At 34.4% G+C, this 20569-nt stretch overlaps 1 protein-coding gene across 4 annotated transcripts in view; it reads right to left on the reverse strand.

The window, feature by feature from the left end:
- VPS13C (vacuolar protein sorting 13 homolog C) overlaps positions 1-20569 on the reverse strand; it is a 179721-nt gene that overhangs the window by 131184 nt on the left and 27968 nt on the right. For 2 of the 4 annotated variants that reach the window (XM_060151193.1, XM_060151200.1), the window contains exons 6-13: positions 19770-19832; positions 14769-14834; positions 11384-11493; positions 9019-9078; positions 6514-6573; positions 5076-5156; positions 4081-4138; positions 1318-1445 (exon numbers count right to left, since the gene is read on the reverse strand). In XM_060151193.1, the coding sequence (XP_060007176.1) occupies positions 1318-1445; positions 4081-4138; positions 5076-5156; positions 6514-6573; positions 9019-9078; positions 11384-11493; positions 14769-14834; positions 19770-19832 (626 nt within the window). The remainder of the gene's footprint in view (positions 1-1317; positions 1446-4080; positions 4139-5075; positions 5157-6513; positions 6574-9018; positions 9079-11383; positions 11494-14768; positions 14835-19769; positions 19833-20569) is intronic. The other 2 variants (XM_060151212.1, XM_060151206.1) reach the window with 1 other exon arrangement.

The raw sequence follows: 20569 nt of genomic DNA on the forward strand, positions 1-20569 counted from the left end.
CAAACTCTCTGAACAATGAATATCATAGTTGTCTGGTAATTCAATAATATATTTCATCAGATTTAAGACAACAATGATTATAAGTTGTAAGATAATTTTAAGTTCTACTACAAAAAAAAAACAGTACTGCCAATTAAACTGTCATACCACCAATAATAATATACATCCTATTTTCAAATATATTAAAGTGTGAAATAAATGTAAATCTTAGAACCAATGAAATATGGTATCTGTAACTACTAACATGAAACATGCCGATTCCTAAAACTACATATTTTTCTCTGGACCATCATTTCAAGCAGTTGTTATCTATAAGCTGAATTTCAAATTGCTCCAGAAAATTATTGCATAACTAAAGCAAGATAAAGCTGTTTAACCACCCATCTTAACCACCAATACAACAACTCTGTGTGTATCTGGTAAACAGCTCAAATGGAGGGAAACACACACACACAACTATAGGCAAAATAAAGAAGGGAAGTCCAGCTTCTTCTCCATTTTTTCTTAACGCAACTCTACCTAAGAGTTACCACACGGCTATTCAGTACTTAACATGCAGATAGTCTGAATTTAAATATATTTGTAAGTATAAAATAAACCCCAGATTTTGAAGACTTAAGAAAAAAATAAAAATATAAAATATTGTAACAATTTTTAATTTTGATTACATGTTGAAATGATATTTTGGGTATGTTAAATAAAATGTTATTCATTTTAGTAATTGTTTTCCTCTTTTCTTTATTTTGCTAATGCAGCTACTAGAAAATTTAAAATTACCCATATGACTTGCATTATATTTGTACTGGACTGCACTGGGCTAAAAGCTCAGTTAGCTAAATCTCCCATCCTCCTTTCACTTCCAGTTCTCCAGATGTCTTATCCAAACTCCTTAGGCACATAACCAAACTTGAGAAACAAGTGAAGGAAAAGAAGCTTGCCAACATAGCTATTCTAAAAATTAAGTGAACAATATTTAATGTAAGAGTGTCTGCTATTAAAATCTGAGGAAGAAAAAAACTATTAAAACCCTCCATCAAGAACTGGGAATTAAATGGGAATCATGTCATTCACTATAATTTGGTAAGATTCTCCACCAAGAAGGGAAAAATCAGATAAAATGAAGGAAAACTATTTCTTATATATGGTATTTATTTTCTTTTAAAAATACACATATAATCTATTTTTAGGAGATATATCAAATCTCAACATAACAAACCAAAAGAACCACCAGAGCACTGGAGAAGGAATAATCACAGAGGACAAAAGCCACTGAAATTCAAGGTTAATCAAAGCTATAAATACCCAAATGAATCTTACCTGAGGTTTGGTCAATTCAATGGCAATATTTTGTACTTCTATGTTCCAATCAAGTTTAGGTGTTTTGAGCTCTGTTTCTGCATAAGGATTCATGTAGAGTTTTGCAGAGGCTGATATTGGCTGGAAAACTTATATAACATGGGAAGACGTAAGATATGTTTACATGCCCTTACATATGAGCAACTGTAAATAATTATGAGAACACTGTTACTTTGAAAGTAAAGAAAAATGACCAAAAATATGTAAAAAAAATCACTACCAAAAACTATGTAAGCATCTACTTATCTGCATAATACAAACTGTCAAACTCAATGTAAAAGTGGAATCTCCAAAGAGGAAACTGGCGCTTTATGCTTCTAAGTAAGAAATGTACAAAATATAGACAATCTAATCTTGGTTATTCACAGTCTGTGTAAAATTATGTTTCCCTTCCTTGCTACAAGACATTTAATGATTTTAGTATTCATTAAAAATAATAATACAGGGGGAGGGATAAATTGGGAGATTGGGATTGACATATACACACTACTATATATAAAACAGATCACTAATAAGAACCTACTGTATAGCACAGGGAACTCTACTCAATACTCTGTAATGGCCTATATGGGAAAAGAATCTAAAAAAGAGTGGATATCTGTATATGTATAGCTGATTCACTTTGCTGTACACCTAAAACTAACACAACATTGTAAATCAACTACATTCCAATAAAAATTTAAAAAATAATTACAAAGTATTGCCTGACATGGCCCCCCCCAAAAAAAATACTAATACAATGTAGGAAACAAAATTTGATTACTTTCCATATTATTTAATCATAGTCAGAATTTAGGAACAGAATCATGAATGAAATTCATATTACCCAGAAAAAAAATTGCCTACTACTTTATAATTTTCAAAATGATCATTACATACATAATCTTAGACTCAACTAAAGGCAATATTTTTGAAGTTGAGAAGTAGTATGAAAAAGCATATTAGGGAAGATGACAGAGCAAAGTAATGTAATAAATTTTAATTGCAAATAGTATTAAAATTATATAAATTGTGGTATCTTACAGTAGTTACAATTTGCATAAGACTGTATAAAAATTTTAACTTATTTAGAGGTTATTTATAAATGAAACATGTCTCAGAAAAAAGTTGTAGATTTTTCTGAACAAGTTCTTTCATGTGTGAAACTAAATGCTCTCACAAACTAACAGTATCCAAAAACTCTGTCATCGTTTAATAGAGAGGTTTGTGGACATAAAGAGGAAGTGCCAGCCAGCTCTCATATAAAGGCAATTAGCTATAAAAGAATAAGAAGAAAACAACAGTGAATGAGAGTAGTATGGAGTATAGAAGAACACTGGCATGAAAGCTGAGAACAAACATCAAGTGGTACACTAAATAAAAACAAAAGAATAGCATCTTTAGAACAAAACTGAAATGGAGAAAATGAATGGGATAAATACAGAGGCAGCTTTGTTAGAGATCTATTTAAAAATAAGTAAAGGTGAGGCTGCCAAGAGATAGAAAAGCTTACTGAAAAAAGATCTCTGGAGAAATATGAATCAAAACAACAATGAGGTGCCCCCTCACACCTGTCAGAATGGATACCATCAAAAAGTCTGCAAATAGCAAATGCTGGAGAGGATGTGAAGAAAGGGGAACCCTTGTGCACTGTTGGTGGGAAATGTAAATTGGTGCAGCCACCATGGAAAACAATATGAAGGTTCCTCAAAAAAAACAAAAATAGAACTACCATATGACCCAGCAATTCCACTTCTGGGTATATATCCTGAAAAAATAAAAACACTAATTTGAAAAGATACATGCACCCCAATGTTAACAGCAGCACTATTTACAATAGCCAAGACATGGAAGCAACCCAAGTGCCCATCACCAGACGAATGGATTAAGATGCGGTACGTATATACAATGGAATATTACTTAGCCATAAAAAAGAATCAAATACTGCCATTTACAGCAATGTGGATGAACCTAGAGAATATTATGCTTAGTAAAATAAAACAGAGAAAGACAAATATATGATATCACTTATATGTGTAATCTAAAAAATAACACAAATGAATGTATATGCAAAGGAGAAACAACTCACAGATGTAGAAAACAAACTTGTGATTACCAAAGAGGAGAGGGAAGGAGAAGGGACAAATTAGGGTTATGGGATTAACAGATACAAACTGCTATACATAAAATAGATAAGCAATAAGGATTTACTGTATAGCACAGGGAATTATACCCACTATCTTATAATAATCCATAATGAAGTATAATCTGTAAAAATACAGAATCGCTAGGCTGTACACCTGAAACTAACATAATATTGTAAATCAACTATACTTCATTAAAAAAAAAAATCTCTGGAGTAGTCAGTCTGTCTTAATACTGCAATAGTGACATGCTCAGATCCTGAAAATCAAGATCTCAGAGATTTCGTTATTAAACAAAGAAAAGAAAACCTAATTCCTAAAACAAAGTAGACAATAACAAGGTAGGAAGAAAACATGGAGGTCAAGGGGGTTAACTGTTGGAAGTGAACTACAGCCACAGTGCCCTTCGCACTCTCCAGTGGTGTGTTATAATCTATTTCTAAATACTAAATTATATACCAAATATGCTGTATCATAAAACTAACATAAAAAATTAATACTTTCTCTTTGTCAAAATAACTTTATCAGAAAAAGTAGTTTAAAATAAAGTATTTAATCCCATGCTTCTTATAACATGAAATAAACTTTTACCATTACTTACTGTATTGATGGTTTGGGGGTATATTGTTACTTGTAAGAATTTCACTTTTCAGCTGACCCTAAATAAAAATTTGAATTATATGAGAATGAAAAAGAAAATGCATACATATTCAGACACACACACAAACACACACAAACACACACACACACAAATTTGGTCCTAAATCAATATCTTTATTCCCATCTTCACAATTATTAGTCTATAAGAAAAACACACTGAGCACTATTTACAGATACATTTCTTTAGAATATTACTTTAGTAGATAATTTTTATAAATTCTAAATATCTGGAAACAAGATTTTAAGACTGTGTTCCCCTTTGACTTAAAATGCGTATATGTGTACATACATATATACACATATATATATACATACACACACACACACACACATCCATGAATTAGGATCTCAAACACTTTCTAGACAAAGGCAAATTAACCTAATGTTACAATATCTTTCTGAGAAATAAAAGATAGAATCTTGGAATTAATTCAATTCAGAAAATTCAACTGTTCTTCCTTTCTCTAAGTAAATAAACATGACTAAGACTGGCTTAGCACGCTTAGTTTTGAAGCAATCGTTCACTATTCAAGAATGCATCATCACAAATGCTTAAAACATTTGCTAAGAACACATTTTTTAGATCTGAAAGGTATCACCTTTCTTTACAATACTCTTCAAGTAATCATTCTCATATGAAACTCCACAACGCAACCAGAATACCATCAAAATGAGAGTGTAAAAAACCATAAACACAGTTTTAACGTGATCGTATAGGTTCTCATCTCACTGTCAAGAGAATGATTTCACAAAGATCTTCAAAATCAAAAGTGCTTTTTTTTAAAGATAGAGTGATTCCAAAAACTGTGTTGCACACTTCTGACTTAGTTACATACAACTTAAACAAAAGACTGATATCCTGTCCTCATTAAAGACCGCTATGTAAAACAAATCTATGGAGTGTGGTTAGCTCTTCAAGGTACGAACTGAAATTACCAAGATGTGTTCCCTTGACTCCGGGTAAGACATGACGCAGTTAACATTCCAGTAGGCACTGAGACTATCAAGCCGTATAAGCTATAGAAGAAAATGGAAAAGGTCAGGTAACTAACACACTGAAATTATGAATCAATATTAAGAGATTATTCTCATGTTCACTACCCCAAAATTCTCCAGTTGCCATTCTGAACTTTTAAAGGAAAGGAGATATTGCAAAAATGGAGGAAAATATATGTATGTTATACAGAGACTTTATTATTAATCTAGAATTTGCTAAATTGTGCTTCCAGAAACACTATTCCCAAGGGGATTCATTCATTCAGTGATCAAATATTTATTGAGAATTTAGTATTTAACAGACTGTAAATATTTCACTGAATAAGAAATACATAATTCAGGACTTCCCTGGTGGCGCAGTGGTTAAGAATCTGCCTGCCAGTGCAGGGGACATGGGTTCAAGCCCTGCTCCAGGAAGATCCCACATGTCGTGGAGCAACTAAGCCTGTGCGCCACAACTGCTGAGCCTGCGCTCTAGAGCCTGTGTGCCACATCTACTGAAGCCTGCGCGCCTACAGCCTGTGCTCTGCAATGAGAGACGCCACTGCAATAAGAAGCCCATGCACCCCAAGGAAGAGTAGCCCCCGCTTGCTGCAACTAGAGAAAGCCCACGTGCAGCAACAAAGACCCAATGCAGCCAAAAATAAATAAATTTATTAAAAAAAAAAAAAAAAAAGAAAGACATGATTCCTCCAGTGGTTACAAATGGCTGTTTCAAGGGAGGGGTGAGGGGAAAGGATTCTATGATGAACAAAGGTGGGGAAAGCTACATACTAAATATCCTTCTTAAAGATTCACAATGTTTATTAGCATATTTAAAGTACTGTGAAGTCCTGGAGTTTAAAACAAAATAAAATGTACCTGTTTAACTATGTACAGCTTTCTACTTTAGTCAGTAATCTTACTTGACCAGAGAATATTTTTTCAACAAATCTGATAATATCTTAATTACCTAATGCTCCATGAAGTACAAAGTGGGAAACATTAATTTTATTCAGTTTCTTTATATTCTAGGTGAAGAATCTAAACCTCAGAATAGGTAAGTTATTACAGAAGGTTGTCACATAGTAAGTAGCAGAGCCAAAACTGGACCCAAAACTTTTAACCCACATTCCAATGGTATATTATGCTCCATGAATACAATTTGGGAAACATTAATTTTATCCCGTTTCTTTATATTCTAGGTGAAGAATCTAAACCTCAGAATAGGTTAAGTGATTACAGAAGGTCACATAGTAAGTAGCAGAGCCAAAACTGGACCCAAACCTTTTAACTCATATTCCAATGGCATATTCTGCTCCATCAAGGTTTCTTGAAGAAAATACATTAAGTGTTTGTACTTAGGAAAATAAATGGATTAAAAAGTCTAGTCTAATACCTTGTATATAATTTTTTCTGCTTCATTTAATATGCATGGAGTCCAGTATTCATTTGCAGTCTAAAAGAAAAAAAAAGAGTAACTTTCAAATGAAGTATATGTATCAACAAAACAGTGCTCTAATAACCGTAACAAAATAAATTGGGAATAAAAAGACATTTAGCTAATGATTGCTAATGTTAGTTACCTGTTTCTTTACATATTTATATTACAAAATCAAAGGAACAGTGAAAATGGAATTGAGGAGGTTCTAATTTAACTGAGTTCATTCATTCAGAAAATAATTACTGAGCTACTCTGTGTCTGTGTGTGGAAGGAATTGGGTATGAATAAAAACAGAGAGCCAGCCTATAAACTATTGAAGAAGGTCCACATTCTTGTAAAAATTAAATAAATAAATAATTATTGCGAAGTAGGAAGAAAACCAGGAGAATATGGAAATCACAGCATGACCATGTTTCTACAAAGTCAGTATGGTCAGCAATGCCAAAAGCTGCTGTGAGATAAACTAAAATAAACTTACTTAAGCGGCCAGGGCATTACCAATGAACTTGTTAAGAGCAGTTTCAGTGGAGCAGTAGAATAAGAGTATAGTGGGTAGGGAGTCATTAGGAGGTGGGGAAATAAAGATAGCAAAGGTAGAGAATTTTCTCACAAACTTAGAAAGAAGAGAAGGAGAAGGCAATAGTTAGATGGGGCCTGGGTGCAGTGGGAGAAGGTTAAGGAGAGGCTTTTTAATTTTAATATAAAAGAGACGCTTGAATGTATTTAAATGCTTAGAAGAAGGAGGTAGGGAAGGGAGAAGAGGGAAGAAGAAGGGTTGAAGATTTAGGAAAGAGAAGGAAATTGACAGAAATAAGGAAGAAAAGGCAAAAGGTAGGAGGGGGTGAGAGAAAAGGGGGAAAAAGTCTCCTAAGGACATGGGGGATGACAGGATCCAGATCAGAGGTGGGAAGATTATCTTAGATATAAAAGTTAGTTTGTAAGTGGAAAGATGGAAAGAAGGAATGGTATAGATACAGAAAGAGTTAAGAGTTTGCTATTATTGTTGTTATAATAGTCAATGTAGTAGTTGAAGCAGAAACTGAGCCAGACAATGTACCAAATGCTTTACACAAACTATCTAATTTAATCATCACAAAAACACTAAAATATAGGTACTATTGTATCAATGAATGAAGGCTGGATAGAAGGAAACCAACATGATAACCAGTTCAGTAATGTGTCACAGGTGCTTTGATAAAATATAATGGGGAACATAAAAGAAGGAATGGTAACTTCTAAAAGTGAAGTAAAAAAAAAGAATGAGAAAGACGGTAGTATCGGAAGGAACTATTAAAGCCTGAATAGAATCACCAGGCAGATTAAGGGAAAAGAACAACGCAGGCAAAGAAAACCATATGAACAATCTGAGCAAAGATACAGAGGATCAAACAACAGCACACACTAAGGAAACTACACACCATCCTTAGAATGCCTGTTATCAGTCAATGGGAACTGTGTGACTATTTTGTATTTTTCATTTGGTCTTCTAGAATCTCAACATTAAACAGTGAGTTCACTTATGACTAATATTGCTGGTCTCATTTTTCTGGAACAATTCTCTCTCTGCCTTTCAGAACACAGATTCTGGTTTCTTTAGAAGCGTTATAGTATTATTTCTTTTTTATTGAAAGCTACTTCAAATTCATTTTGGAAACAAGCAGAGGATAAACAGTGTATTAAACACTAGCTTCCTTGACTCCCTTTCCTTTGTTTCTCCAGTACCTTTTCTTTCATTTTTCTGCTTTGATCTTCAACTGATGTATACCTCTACTTCTCTGCATGCATGTATCTTCTTAAGGCCTCCATGTAACAATGTCCTTTTTCTGTTTAATAGTCTACTTCTCTTTCTTTTTTTCTTCATCTTCTTTCCCTACTAAGGCCCTCTTCATATAACTAATCAAAAGGCAAAAATGTACCCAGTATGATCTACTGCTCACTGTCCTTAACTTTAAAACATGTTTCCTACCACTTAGTTGTCCATAATAGTAAAAAAATGTCCAACCTGGATATACACACTCTGTATCCTTAAAGACCTTTAAGAGGAAAACCAAACTGCATTATAAAATACTTAATCAAAATAAATTAGCTTATGTACATTTCAATATAATAAACAGATACAATGTATAAACTATTTGGAAATTATACTATGGACAATAACATGACTCTATAGAAATCTATCTTCCCCTAATTTACTAAAGATTTAAGATACAGCTTTTAATACTTTCAAAACACTTGTTCTTGATATTTTGAAATCTGTTAAATTCAAAGGTAAATCAAAATAATTAGAGACTATAATAAAAGTATCACTAAAAGTTGTAAATTCCTAGAAAAGCTGTAGAAAGATTGCACGTAAAAATAAAACAGCTATTTGTAGTAATAGCTGATTTTAGGAAATTCACCCCGTGACTTGAGAATGATATTTCACAGGTTCCACAGAAATTTTAAATAAGGTAACTTTACCAATAGACTAAGTTCTCCCAGTGTGACACCAAATGAAAGAGGCCGCTTTGGATCTGTTACCTATCAAAGACAAAAAGGTGACATTAAAATATACTGATAGTGAGGGTAAATCCATTCTCCACTCTACAATAGGCAACATAGGACAATGAGTTTAAAAGTAACGCAACCAAACGGATTTGTGTAAAAGAAAGGGAAGGAAGACAGTAACATGGCTGGGATTTTCCATATTTTGTAGGCATGACACTAACATGATACTTTCCTAGTGGAACTATTTTCTTACTAGAAGTGAGAAGATTCACTCACTAGGACTAAACAGACTCTTGTCTACATAGTTTAAAAGAGACAGTCTCTTTATGTATATACCGTTAAAGATGTTCTCCATAGATAAATAAAACAAGGAGTTGCAGGTAAAACCATGCCACTAAATTATTTTTAAAACATTTAAGATTTTCACATTTAGACATGTGAACTGTCTATTTAAGCCTTTAATTTCCCGGACACTTTAAAAATGGTTTGTTAGAAGATGCTTCAAGATTCTTAACGTTTAATTTCCTCAATCCCTTAACTCAAAATATGCCAATGTTAAACTTCTATTTCTCATCTTCAATACCTAAATTATATTTATACACAGTGCTTAAACTGTGCCATGGTGTGTACGATGTCATTGTTTTCGACATCTCAAAGATGTCCAAAAGTCAGTGTTTTTTGGTCATGAAAGAAAATAGGGAAACTAGAGAGAGGAGAAAAATCATGTTCTAAATCATCCACCACAGACTTGAGTTTAGTCACCTAAATGCATGCTCTGGTATAGCTGCAAAGCACAAAGAGCTTTGTGAGCTTTGTTTTTAATATTAGATATATTATGATTTGTGGCAAAATGTATTTCCCCTCATTCCCATATTCATCTTTTTATACCTATGGATATCAAGCTCAAAATAACTTGCAGTTATTTCAGAAGGAACTTTAATAAAACACAACTCCTCAGCTGCTAATGCACTACCCATAAATTACTGCTATCATACAAAGAACATCTTTATGATAATCATACTTTTCCTCCCCCCATTTCTATATTTTTCACTATCCTTCTAGACACAATAATTAAGGTAATCACATTGAAAGAGGCAATAGAAGGAAGATCCCTTTGTGCTTTTAATTTTTTTCCTTTAGGTTATTTTAATATATTTTGTCGCTGACACCAATTTAAATGTAATTGATACTACTTGTCCCACTCCTATGCATCTCTGTATTTCTTCATTAAAGAGAAAGAAATAATGTACCTTTTGAATTGTATTTGCTCAATAAAAAAGCTTAGTTTAAGTTTAAACTGAGATTATCATTCACTAACATGCCATTAGCTTTAAGAATAATTCTTTTACTTCCAAGATGGGGTGAGTCAATTTTATTTTCCTAAGTTTGTTTTAAACAAGGAGATTTATTATTTTGGTTTTTAGACATTATTTGTTAGCAAAATTCAGTGTAATGACTACAGAAAAACCAAAACATAAAAGTCAGTGTAAGATAGAGATGGTGTATCTTGAAAAACCACAGGTGTGTCTTACTGAATATTAAGTTACAAAAGGAACTTATCAGGAAAGTAAAATAAATTCTATACATGGCAGTATGACTTTAATTCAATCCAAACTTAAAGCAAACTAAAAACAAAAAAGAAAGCAAACTCATTTTTGGAAAAGATGAAAAAGCATTTCCAATTTGTTAGGTAAATGAAAAAAATTCAAGGCTTCTCATGTATGTTTCGAACTTTAAGACAAAGCAGTGCCTATTAAGTTCAAAATATTTGTTACATTTTAACTAAAATTAATCAGTAAAATAGTTCTTAATCAACTAATGTTAAACTGTTGCTTATAAGTGAAGTGTGGTTTCTAAATATTGCTACACATGTGTGTGAGTAGCTGTGGGTGTTAAAATCCAACATGGTGGAAAGTAAAGTGAATGAGACTAGCAGCCAACTGACCCAAATTTTAGTCCCCTCTCTACCAACTACCATTATAAACGATTACTTCATCACCTCTGGAAACTAATTTTTTGTTATTAATAAAAAAAATTAGTTCCTTAAAGTTATATTAGTCTAAGTCTTTAAACAAAATTCAAAATAAATGATAGAGAAAAATCCAAAAATCTCTTAAATTAGCTTTAGAAAGGAACATATGGAAGTTTTATGATATATGTACACACATTAATGCCGGATGAAAAAAGCCTAACACAAGGAAGGAGATATGGTAGTGTACTAATCAGGAAAAAAAATCTATCTTGGATTCAAAATTGCTATTTATGGGCAAATCAAGAATTAGTGTCATAAAATACACACTTAATTACTAACTTAAACCAAGTAAACTAAGTTACTTACATCATCTTCATATTTAATGTGAATGTCTGTGATTTTTACTTGTACATTTTTAATTACTTGAGTTGCCAATTTTTCCAACAATGTATCCTTTTTGGCTTCTTTTGGTTTATCTATAAAAAACAGGAAAATACAAGTTCAAGACTTGAAATTCTCCAACAGAGGGCAGAGAGCAGAAGCAAGAAGAACTACAATTCTCCAGCCTGTGGAAGGAAAACCACATTCACAGAAAGATAGACAAAATGAAAAGGCAAAAGACTTTGTACCACATGAAGGAACAAGATAAAACCCAAGAAATGAAGTGGAGATAGGCAACCTTCCAGGACAAGAATTCAGAAGAATAATAGTGAAGATGATCCAGGACCTCAGAAAAAGAATAGAGGCAAAGATCGAGAAGATGCAAGAAATGTTTAACAAAGACCTAGAAGAATTAAAGAACAGACACCTAGAAGAGTTAAAGAACAAACAATCAGAGATGAACAATATAATAACTGAAATGAAAAATACACTAGAAGGAATCAACAGCAGAATAACTGAGGCAGAAGAATGGATAAGTGACCCGGAAGACAATGGTGGAATTCACTGCCACAGAAGAGAATAAAGAAAAAAGAATGAAAAGAAATCAAGACAGTCTACGAGATCTCTGGGACAACATTAAACACAACAACATTCACATTATAGGGGTCCCAGAAGAAGAAGAGAGACAGAAAAGACTTGAGAAAATACTTTAAGACATTATAGTCAAAAACTTCCCTAACATAGGAAATGAAATAGCTGCCCAAGTCCCAGAAGCACAGAGAGTCCAGGCAGGATAAACCCAAGGAGAAACAAGCTGACACACATAGTAATAAAACTGACAAAAATCAAAGAAAAATTATTGAAAGCCACAAGGGAAAAACGACAAATAACATACAAGGGAAAAACGACAAATAACATACAAGGGAACTCTCATACGGTTAACAGCTGATTTCTCAGCAGAAACTCTACATGCCAGAAGGGAGTGGCATGATACATTTAAAGTGATGAAAGGGAAGAACCTACCACCCAGATTACTCTACCCAGAAAGGCTCTCATTCAGATTCGACAGAGAAATCAAAAGCTTTACAGACAAGCAAAAGCTAAGAGAAATTACCACCACCGCACCAGCTCTACATATAAATATATATGCACCCAAAATAGGAGCACTTCAATACATAAGGCAACTGCTAACAGCTATAAAAGAGGAAATCAACAGTAACATAGTAATAGTGGGGGACTTTAACACCTCACTTACACCAATGGACAGATCATCCAGACAGAAAATTAACCAGGAAACACAAGCTTTAAATGACACAATTGACCAGAGAGGATTAATTAATATTTATAGGACATTCCATCCAAAAACAGCAGATTACACTTTCTTCTCAAGTGCACAAGGAACATTCTCCCAGATAGCAATCTTGAGGAAAAAAAATGGAGCTGGAGGACTGAGACTCCCTGACTTCAGACTATACTACAAAGCTACAGTAATCAAGACAATATGGTACTGGCACAAAAACAGAAATATAGATCCATGGAACAGGAGAGAAAGCCCAGAGATAATCCCACACACCTATGGTCAACTAATCTATGACAAAGGAGGCAAGGATATACAATGGAGAAAAGACAGTCTCTTCAATAAGTGGTGCTGGGAAAACTGGACAGCTACAGGTAATAGAATGAAATTAGAACACTCCGTAACACCACACACAAAAATAAACTCAAAATGGATTACAGACCTAAATGTAAGACAGGACACTATAAAACCCTTAGAGGAAAACATAGGAAGAACACTCTTTGACATAAATCACAGCAAGATCTTTTTTGATCCACCTCCTACAGTAATGGAAATAAAAACAAAAATAAACAAATGGGACCTAGTGAAACTTAAAAGTTTTTGCAAAGCAAAGCAAACTACAAACAAGACGAAAAGACAAACCTCAGAATGGGAGAAAATGTTGGCAAACAAATCAATGGACAAACGATTAATCTCCAAAATATATAAACCGCTCAAGCAGCTCAATATTAAAAAAACAAACCAAATCAAAAAATGGTCAGAAGGCCTTCCCTGGTGGCACAGTGGTTGACAGTCCGCCTGCCGATGCAGGGTTCACGGGTTCGTGCCCCGGTTTGAGAAGATCCCACATGCCGCGGAGCGGCTAGGCCTATGACCCATGGCCGCTGAGCCTGCGCGTCAGGAGCCTGTGCTCCGCAACGGGAGAGGCCACAACGGTGAGAGGCGTGCGTACCGCAAAAACAAAACAAAACAAAACAAAACAAAAAATGGTCAGAAGACCAATCAAAAAATGGACAGAAGACCTAAATAGACATTTCTCCAAAGAAGACATACAGATGGCCAAGAAGCACAAGAAAAGCTGCTCAACATCACTAATTATTACAGAAATGCAAATCAAAACTACAGTGAGGTATCACCTCACACCAGTTACAACAGGCAACATCAGAAAATCTACAAACAACAAATGCTGGAGAGGGTGTGGAGAAAAGGGAACCCTCTTGCACTGCTGGTAGGAATGTAAATTGATACAGCCACTATGGAGAATAACAGTATGGAGGTTCCTTAAAAAACTAAAAATAGAATTACCATATGACTCAGCAATCCCACTACTGGGCATATACCCAGAGAAAACCATAATTCAAAAAGACACATGCACCCCAATGTTCACTGCAGTACTATTTACAATAGCCAGGTCATGGAAGCAACCTAAATGCCCATCGACAGACGAATGGATAAAGAAGATGTGGTACATATATATGAGGGAATATTACTCATCCATAAAAAGGAACAAAAGTGGGTCATTTACAGAGACATGGATGGATCTAGAGATTGTCATACAGAGTGAAGTAAGTCAGAAAGAGAAAAACAAATATCGTATATTAATGCATATATGTGGAACCTAGAAAAATGGTACAGATAAACCGGTCTGCGGGGCAGAAATAGAGACACACGTGTAGAGAACAAACGTATGGACACCAAGGCGGGGAAGTGGCGGGGGTTGGTGGTGGTGTGATAAATTGGGAGATTGGGATTGACATATATACACTAATCTGTATAAAACAGATAACTAATAAGAACCTGCTGTATAAAAAATAAATAAGATTCAAAAAAAAAAAGAGTTGAAATTCTCACATAGTTCATAATCAATGACCAAACGATAGCTAAGGCATTACTCAATGGAAATTACAACCTATTCCAGTGTCCTTCTTTTATTTTAGATTTTAATATGCATTTCCAAATTAAAACTTATTTTTGAAGTTACATTGTAATCTAACATTCATTTGACCTTTGAAGACAGAAATTAAGTGGCAATGTGTATAAATAACACGTGGCATAAAAACTACTTTTACCTACCTTTTGAGCGATCAAGACCTTTAAAAGGTTTCTTAAAATGTTTTTTGTGCTTTTTACGTTTACGTCCTTCTCAGTGGAAGCATTTTAGTGAGAAAAGGATAAAATTCAAGTTAGCAGATGAGAGGACAGAAAAGAAAACAAGAGACTTCTTCCTGACAGCAAATTTTGGTACAACTCACCTTACTTTATTCTAAACTGATCTGTTATTTCAATACAAGCAGAAATTCACAAACCTTCTTTAGTCTAGAATAACCTTCTTTAATCTAGAAAATAACTTGGCAGGTGCAATTATACAAAAATTGGGTAAAATAGCCATACAGAATGCCCTTTATAATATTTATGACTGCTTACAGTATGAAGTTTAATTTCAGCATTACCAAAATATTGGAAATGTAATAATGACAGGATAAAAAGACTTTCAGAGAAAGGTTTTGATAAGTGTGTGGTAGGAACACAGGAACACAAATGAAATGAATGGGTAGGCTGCCGACAGATGACTTCCTCTGGATGATACACCTCACAAGCAGAATACTTTAATAACTTGAGGACATAAAGAATACAAAAAGGGTAAAAAAAGTACATGGACTTGTACACTGAAATTAGCTTAATAATTCCTTTAACACCTCATCCACTTTTATTTGGCACTGCCTCACTTCATGGCATTAACCCAAACCTATCTTACCCAACTTACAAATCGTTACATTCAACTGCCTATTACACATCAACTCCAGTCCACGCTCTTGAGGCAGCCTCTGTATGGTCTCCCCTGCCTCCAGTCTCCACTGTTACCGCCAACCTAACATCCTTCTATACCGCCACCAGACTTGCATCTTCTAAAATACTATTCAGGCCTGTTAATTCCCTGCTCAAAATTCTTTTAAAGGCTCTCTGCAGCCTGCCAGATAAAATGAGAAAGTGTTTGCATGACACAAAGGTCCTTTCATGATCCGACCCCTATCACCCTGTCCTGTTCTATCTTCTGCCACTCATCCTTGCACTGGATACTTCAGGAATACTACTTACACTTTGCAAAACAAACCGTAACTTTCTAACGCCTAATGCCTCTACGTTTCATTCCCTGAACTTGGTTTCCTCTCCCTGAAGTTCTTTACCAGGCAAATTCCTAGGAGGCTTCCAAATCTCAGGTCCAGCACTACAGCCTGTGTGAAGCCTTCTTTGACTCTTCCAAGCATCTCCAAGGCCATCTACCCCTGCACCTTATATAGACTTCCATTAAGCAGTGATTACACTGTATTTGAAGTGTTTGCACAACTGTCTTGTTACCAGGCAGGAGTCTTCATTAGGACAGGAATTATCCTAACATCCAGGCACAAAGCACATGATACGTATCTGTTCAAATGAATCAAAAAAATCCACATCTGAACATTATAATAAAAATATAAGCTCAGTTAATGTTACATATATTTGAGAGAATATACATGATATTTAGCTTAAAATTTTAAATTCGTTCTTCCTTGATATTTTAAAGCAAATGGTCCTGTCACTACAAAAAACTAAGAATCAAATCCTGGGTTTTAAGAATAAAACCCTAAGTTTCAAGAAGAAAATATTTAATAAACGTATAACAAAATCTGGACTTTGCTATTACCAGTAGTTCTTGTCACAGTGATGTTCCCTAAGCCTTTTTCATTTATAAATTAAACATTCAGAAAAAGACTAAGTTCTCAACGAAATACCATTTGAAAAGAAACAGCTAAGAAAGCCAGAGTAGCCCTGAAAACCATCCCACTTAAGTAGAAAGCTTTTGGAGACAGGAGTTCAGCTGCCTGGGTTTAGAATCTACCATAACTCACTCTTCTCACCTGACCTCCTATTATCTTTCTGGTTTCACAATTGTTCTAGCACCTTGTTCTGTCTTTGATCTCAGTGTTAGATGCACCACGTTTAAACATCTTCAAATAGTTGCAAAATCTAATCTGAGTACTACATATTTCTTAAGAGAGAGTTTCTGTTTAATCGGATGGACAATAAATTCATGATCCCCAGTCACTGTCTAAAGCCATTCTCAAATGTTTTGGTCTCAGGGTTCCTTTAACACACTTACAATTTAAGAACCTTAAATAGCTTTTCATTAGTGTGGGTTACAGCTATTGATATTTACCATATTGGAAATCAACACTGAAAATCTTTTTAATATTAACTCATTAAAAAACCCATTATGTGATAGTACAGTTAACATGTATTTATGAAAAATAACTATATTTTCCAAACAAAAAGTTGTAGTGAGAAGGGTGGCATGGTTTTACAATCTTACAAATGTCTTTAATGTCTGGCTTAGTAGAAGACTGCTGGATTCAAATATCTGCTTCTGCCTTTGCTCTTTTGGTATATGTTGTTTAGATTGAAGTATGTGAAGAAAATCTGACCTAACTACAGATATGTAATACGAAAAGGAAGGAACATCTTCACGGTCTTTTCATGCAATTATGGATACTACACCAAACTCAACTAGTGATAGCTTCTTAAAGTTGCACCTTGGAAACTGAAACTCTATCAGTGTATCTTTCGTCTGAATTAAAATCAGTCTACCTTGCTCTTTTATACATTCATAATTTTTTACCACCCACTGATAATATGGAAATATTACTTCACTGAATTATGCAATTACAAACACTGAGTCACTTTATTATTTAATATCAAAAATCACATTGTTAACACCACCACAACTCTCATCAGAAAAGTCTTTTAAGTATGGGAAGCCATCAAGCTCAAAGTGGCAAATACAAATTCCCCAAAATTCTAATTTTTGTTCAGACACTCAAATCTTTCTGCTGGCAACAAACACTGTCAGTTGTTTTTTCTTAAAGTTGTATTGCTGAAATGTCTACTAAACACCCTAATCTGAGTAATAATAGTCTGTCAGCTGTTCTTCCAAATAAAATGGCTTTCCATGAAAAAAGCAACTGGTTTCACTGACAACCCGAACAACTGCACAAGTATTTTTCCTTGAGACAATTATCCTGCTTCAGTCTGCAGAAGTACCTTGTGTATGCTTCCTCTTTTGTCACGAAACTTCAAAGACACATATGCTCAAGAGCTGTAATTTATTAAAATTAAAATTTTTCTATTTCATCAATGATATTCTTAAGTAAAATTGGTGCTTTTTCCATTTTATTTTGTTTTTTACTGTGAGTGATTGGTAAGGAACAATACAATGGCTCCTAATAGTATAGTTCAGTGCCACTGCCTCGATTCATTTAAGGCAGCCAGCAATTTTACACAACATTACTTTTGCACCATCAGCACCAATGTCAACATAGTGAAACATCAAATAATGTCTTAGCATTATTATGAAAATAGTTTTGACTTTTTGAAAACCACTGCTCTAGAAGTTTTGGGTTGGTTGGTTGTTTGTTTAACGCGGAAGGAATATACACTCAAACTGAAAACAACGAAAGGATTATAAAGTACACACAAAGTCCTGGACAACTAAAGATATCATAAACAAACTTATTCTCATTTCAGAATCATCAAATTCTAGGCCTAGGTTTTTATCCAGGCTAATATACCTTTTTGGAATAAAAGGAAACTCTGAATCAATGAGGTTTTACTTTATAGTGACCTCTGTCTGTTTTGTTTTGTTTTTAGCAATGCTGCCCAATGATTTTGTTACAAGTTTGAATGGGCCAGTGGAATTCATTTGTATCCTGGAGGCAGGTTGCTCCTAGTAGGATCAGAAAACACTGCCCCTGGCAGACTACAGAAAGCTGGTTCAATTACAACCTACAAAACTGGACAGTGAACCATGAGTATCCCCATGCTCTTTTATATTAAACAAAGTGACTCAAAGACAAATTAACATAGTCAGCCACACTTATTCAAGGGGCAAATTTGTACAAAGAGAAACTCCTTTCAGGGTAATTTCATTCAATGCTGTGAAATCTGCATGCAACTTATTCTTCCATTTGTCATAATGAACCTAAACATTAAAGAAGTTTCTAGCAGCAAAAGTAATTATATCAGGGCTTCCCTGGTGGCACAGTGGTTGAGAGTCCGCCTGCCGATGCAGGGGACACGGGTTCATGCCCCAGTCTGGGAAGATCCCACATGCCGTGGAGCGGCTAAGCCCGTGAGCCACGGCCGCTGAGCCTGCGCGTCCGGAGCCTGTGCTCCACAACGGGAGAGGCCACAACAGTGAGAGGCCCGCGTACCGCAAAAAAAAAAAAAAAAAAAAAGTAATTATATCGTAGTGCTTATTATTGTTTACATTTTGAGATAGAGACCCCACTTGCCATTTAATCAAAGAAATTTTAAGTGTGACTGAGCTAATATAACAAATTCCTGAAAAGTTATAGGGAATACAGTTAAATAAATCAAATTACTGTGTAAAATATTAGAAATTATTATTTTAATGCGCTTGGTAAACTTCCTAGGATACAAAAGAATCCTACTGTAAATCTTAAAGCAGTGAGCCTTCAAATTTGCCTTTTGTGAGGCTGTCCAGGACAGTAGTCTACAGGTGCCTCCAAAGCTACTACAGAGGTGAAGCAAATCAGGGAGGACATGAGAAGAAAGTCACAGAAACATCTCTTATCAAGGTTCTAAATAAAGTCTCACTCAAAAAATAAAAGGTTCCAATTTATTGCTTTTTAAAAGTCTGAAAACCACTGCTATAGAAGAGGAATTGCTTAATTGAGAAACTACTATTCTACAGAACTAAAGTCAAAAAGGCAGTCCAGATCTGAAAGTTATCTATAGATCAAACTGTAAGCTTCATAAGGGCAGTGGATTGTGTCTGTTTCACCTCATGAATATTCAGCATCCAGCATAGTGCTTGCTACTAGAAGACATTAAGTATTTGGTGAATGAATAAAATGCTGAAGGTAGAGAAAAGGAAATGATGGTAAAGGGGAAAAACATGAATTACATTTCCATATTTTCTAAAAGGATGACACGTCATATGAACTCCATTAAAAGCACAAGCATGGATAAGAATATAATTTTGTATGTAGCTGAATATAATTAACCATGCATACCCACCAGGCTTGATGTCCTTGTAAACAAAGTTTTCCAAGCCATATATGAACTCCCCTGAATGTGCGCCTGCATCCGCATGGCAGCGATAACCAAAATGCAAAGCGTTTAAAAGACACCTTTAATTTTACACATAAAATATGTCTAAACTTAGTTCAAAGAATTAGAAATCATGTAACAGAACAAGTAAAATCCAGTGACACCAAAACAACTTACTTCTAAGGAAATATTTTCAGTGACACCACTTTCATTCTTTCAACATATAAACTTTGTTTTCATAACATTAAAACAAAAATTCTTAATAATTAAAATAATAATTTCAAATTAAGCAAAATAGACAAATATCAATTATGGCTAATGTCTCATTGATTTGCCAAATTTTCAAAGAAAGCAAAAATCTGCTGTTTTGGTTCCCTTTTCCCCACCATTTTGCCCATTTTCAGAATGAAATATTGCTGTGATATTCATGCTAATTTTAGAGTCAGCTGAAATGAATTCATCTTACTTTAGTGTATGTTCCCTTTCAGACACATTGTCTGAATCCCTTCTATCCATTTTTGTCAGTGATGGCTAGGTAGCACCATCTTCCCTTTCCCTCCTCAAATCTAGCCTAAACACCACTACAAGCTTACCTTCCTAAAACACAGCTGTGATCACATCACTCTCCAGATTTCTTTTAAAAAAGTAAAACTTACTTTCTCACTGACTACCAATTAAAGTCCATTATAAACCAGAGTCAAGAGCCAGACTGAGTTCAAATTCTAGCTCTGTCATTTTCCAGCAGCATAACCTAGAACAAGTTATTT

The sequence above is a fragment of the Lagenorhynchus albirostris genome, chromosome 1 (assembly GCF_949774975.1).
Source record: "Lagenorhynchus albirostris chromosome 1, mLagAlb1.1, whole genome shotgun sequence".
Lineage (NCBI taxonomy): Eukaryota > Metazoa > Chordata > Mammalia > Artiodactyla > Delphinidae > Lagenorhynchus > Lagenorhynchus albirostris.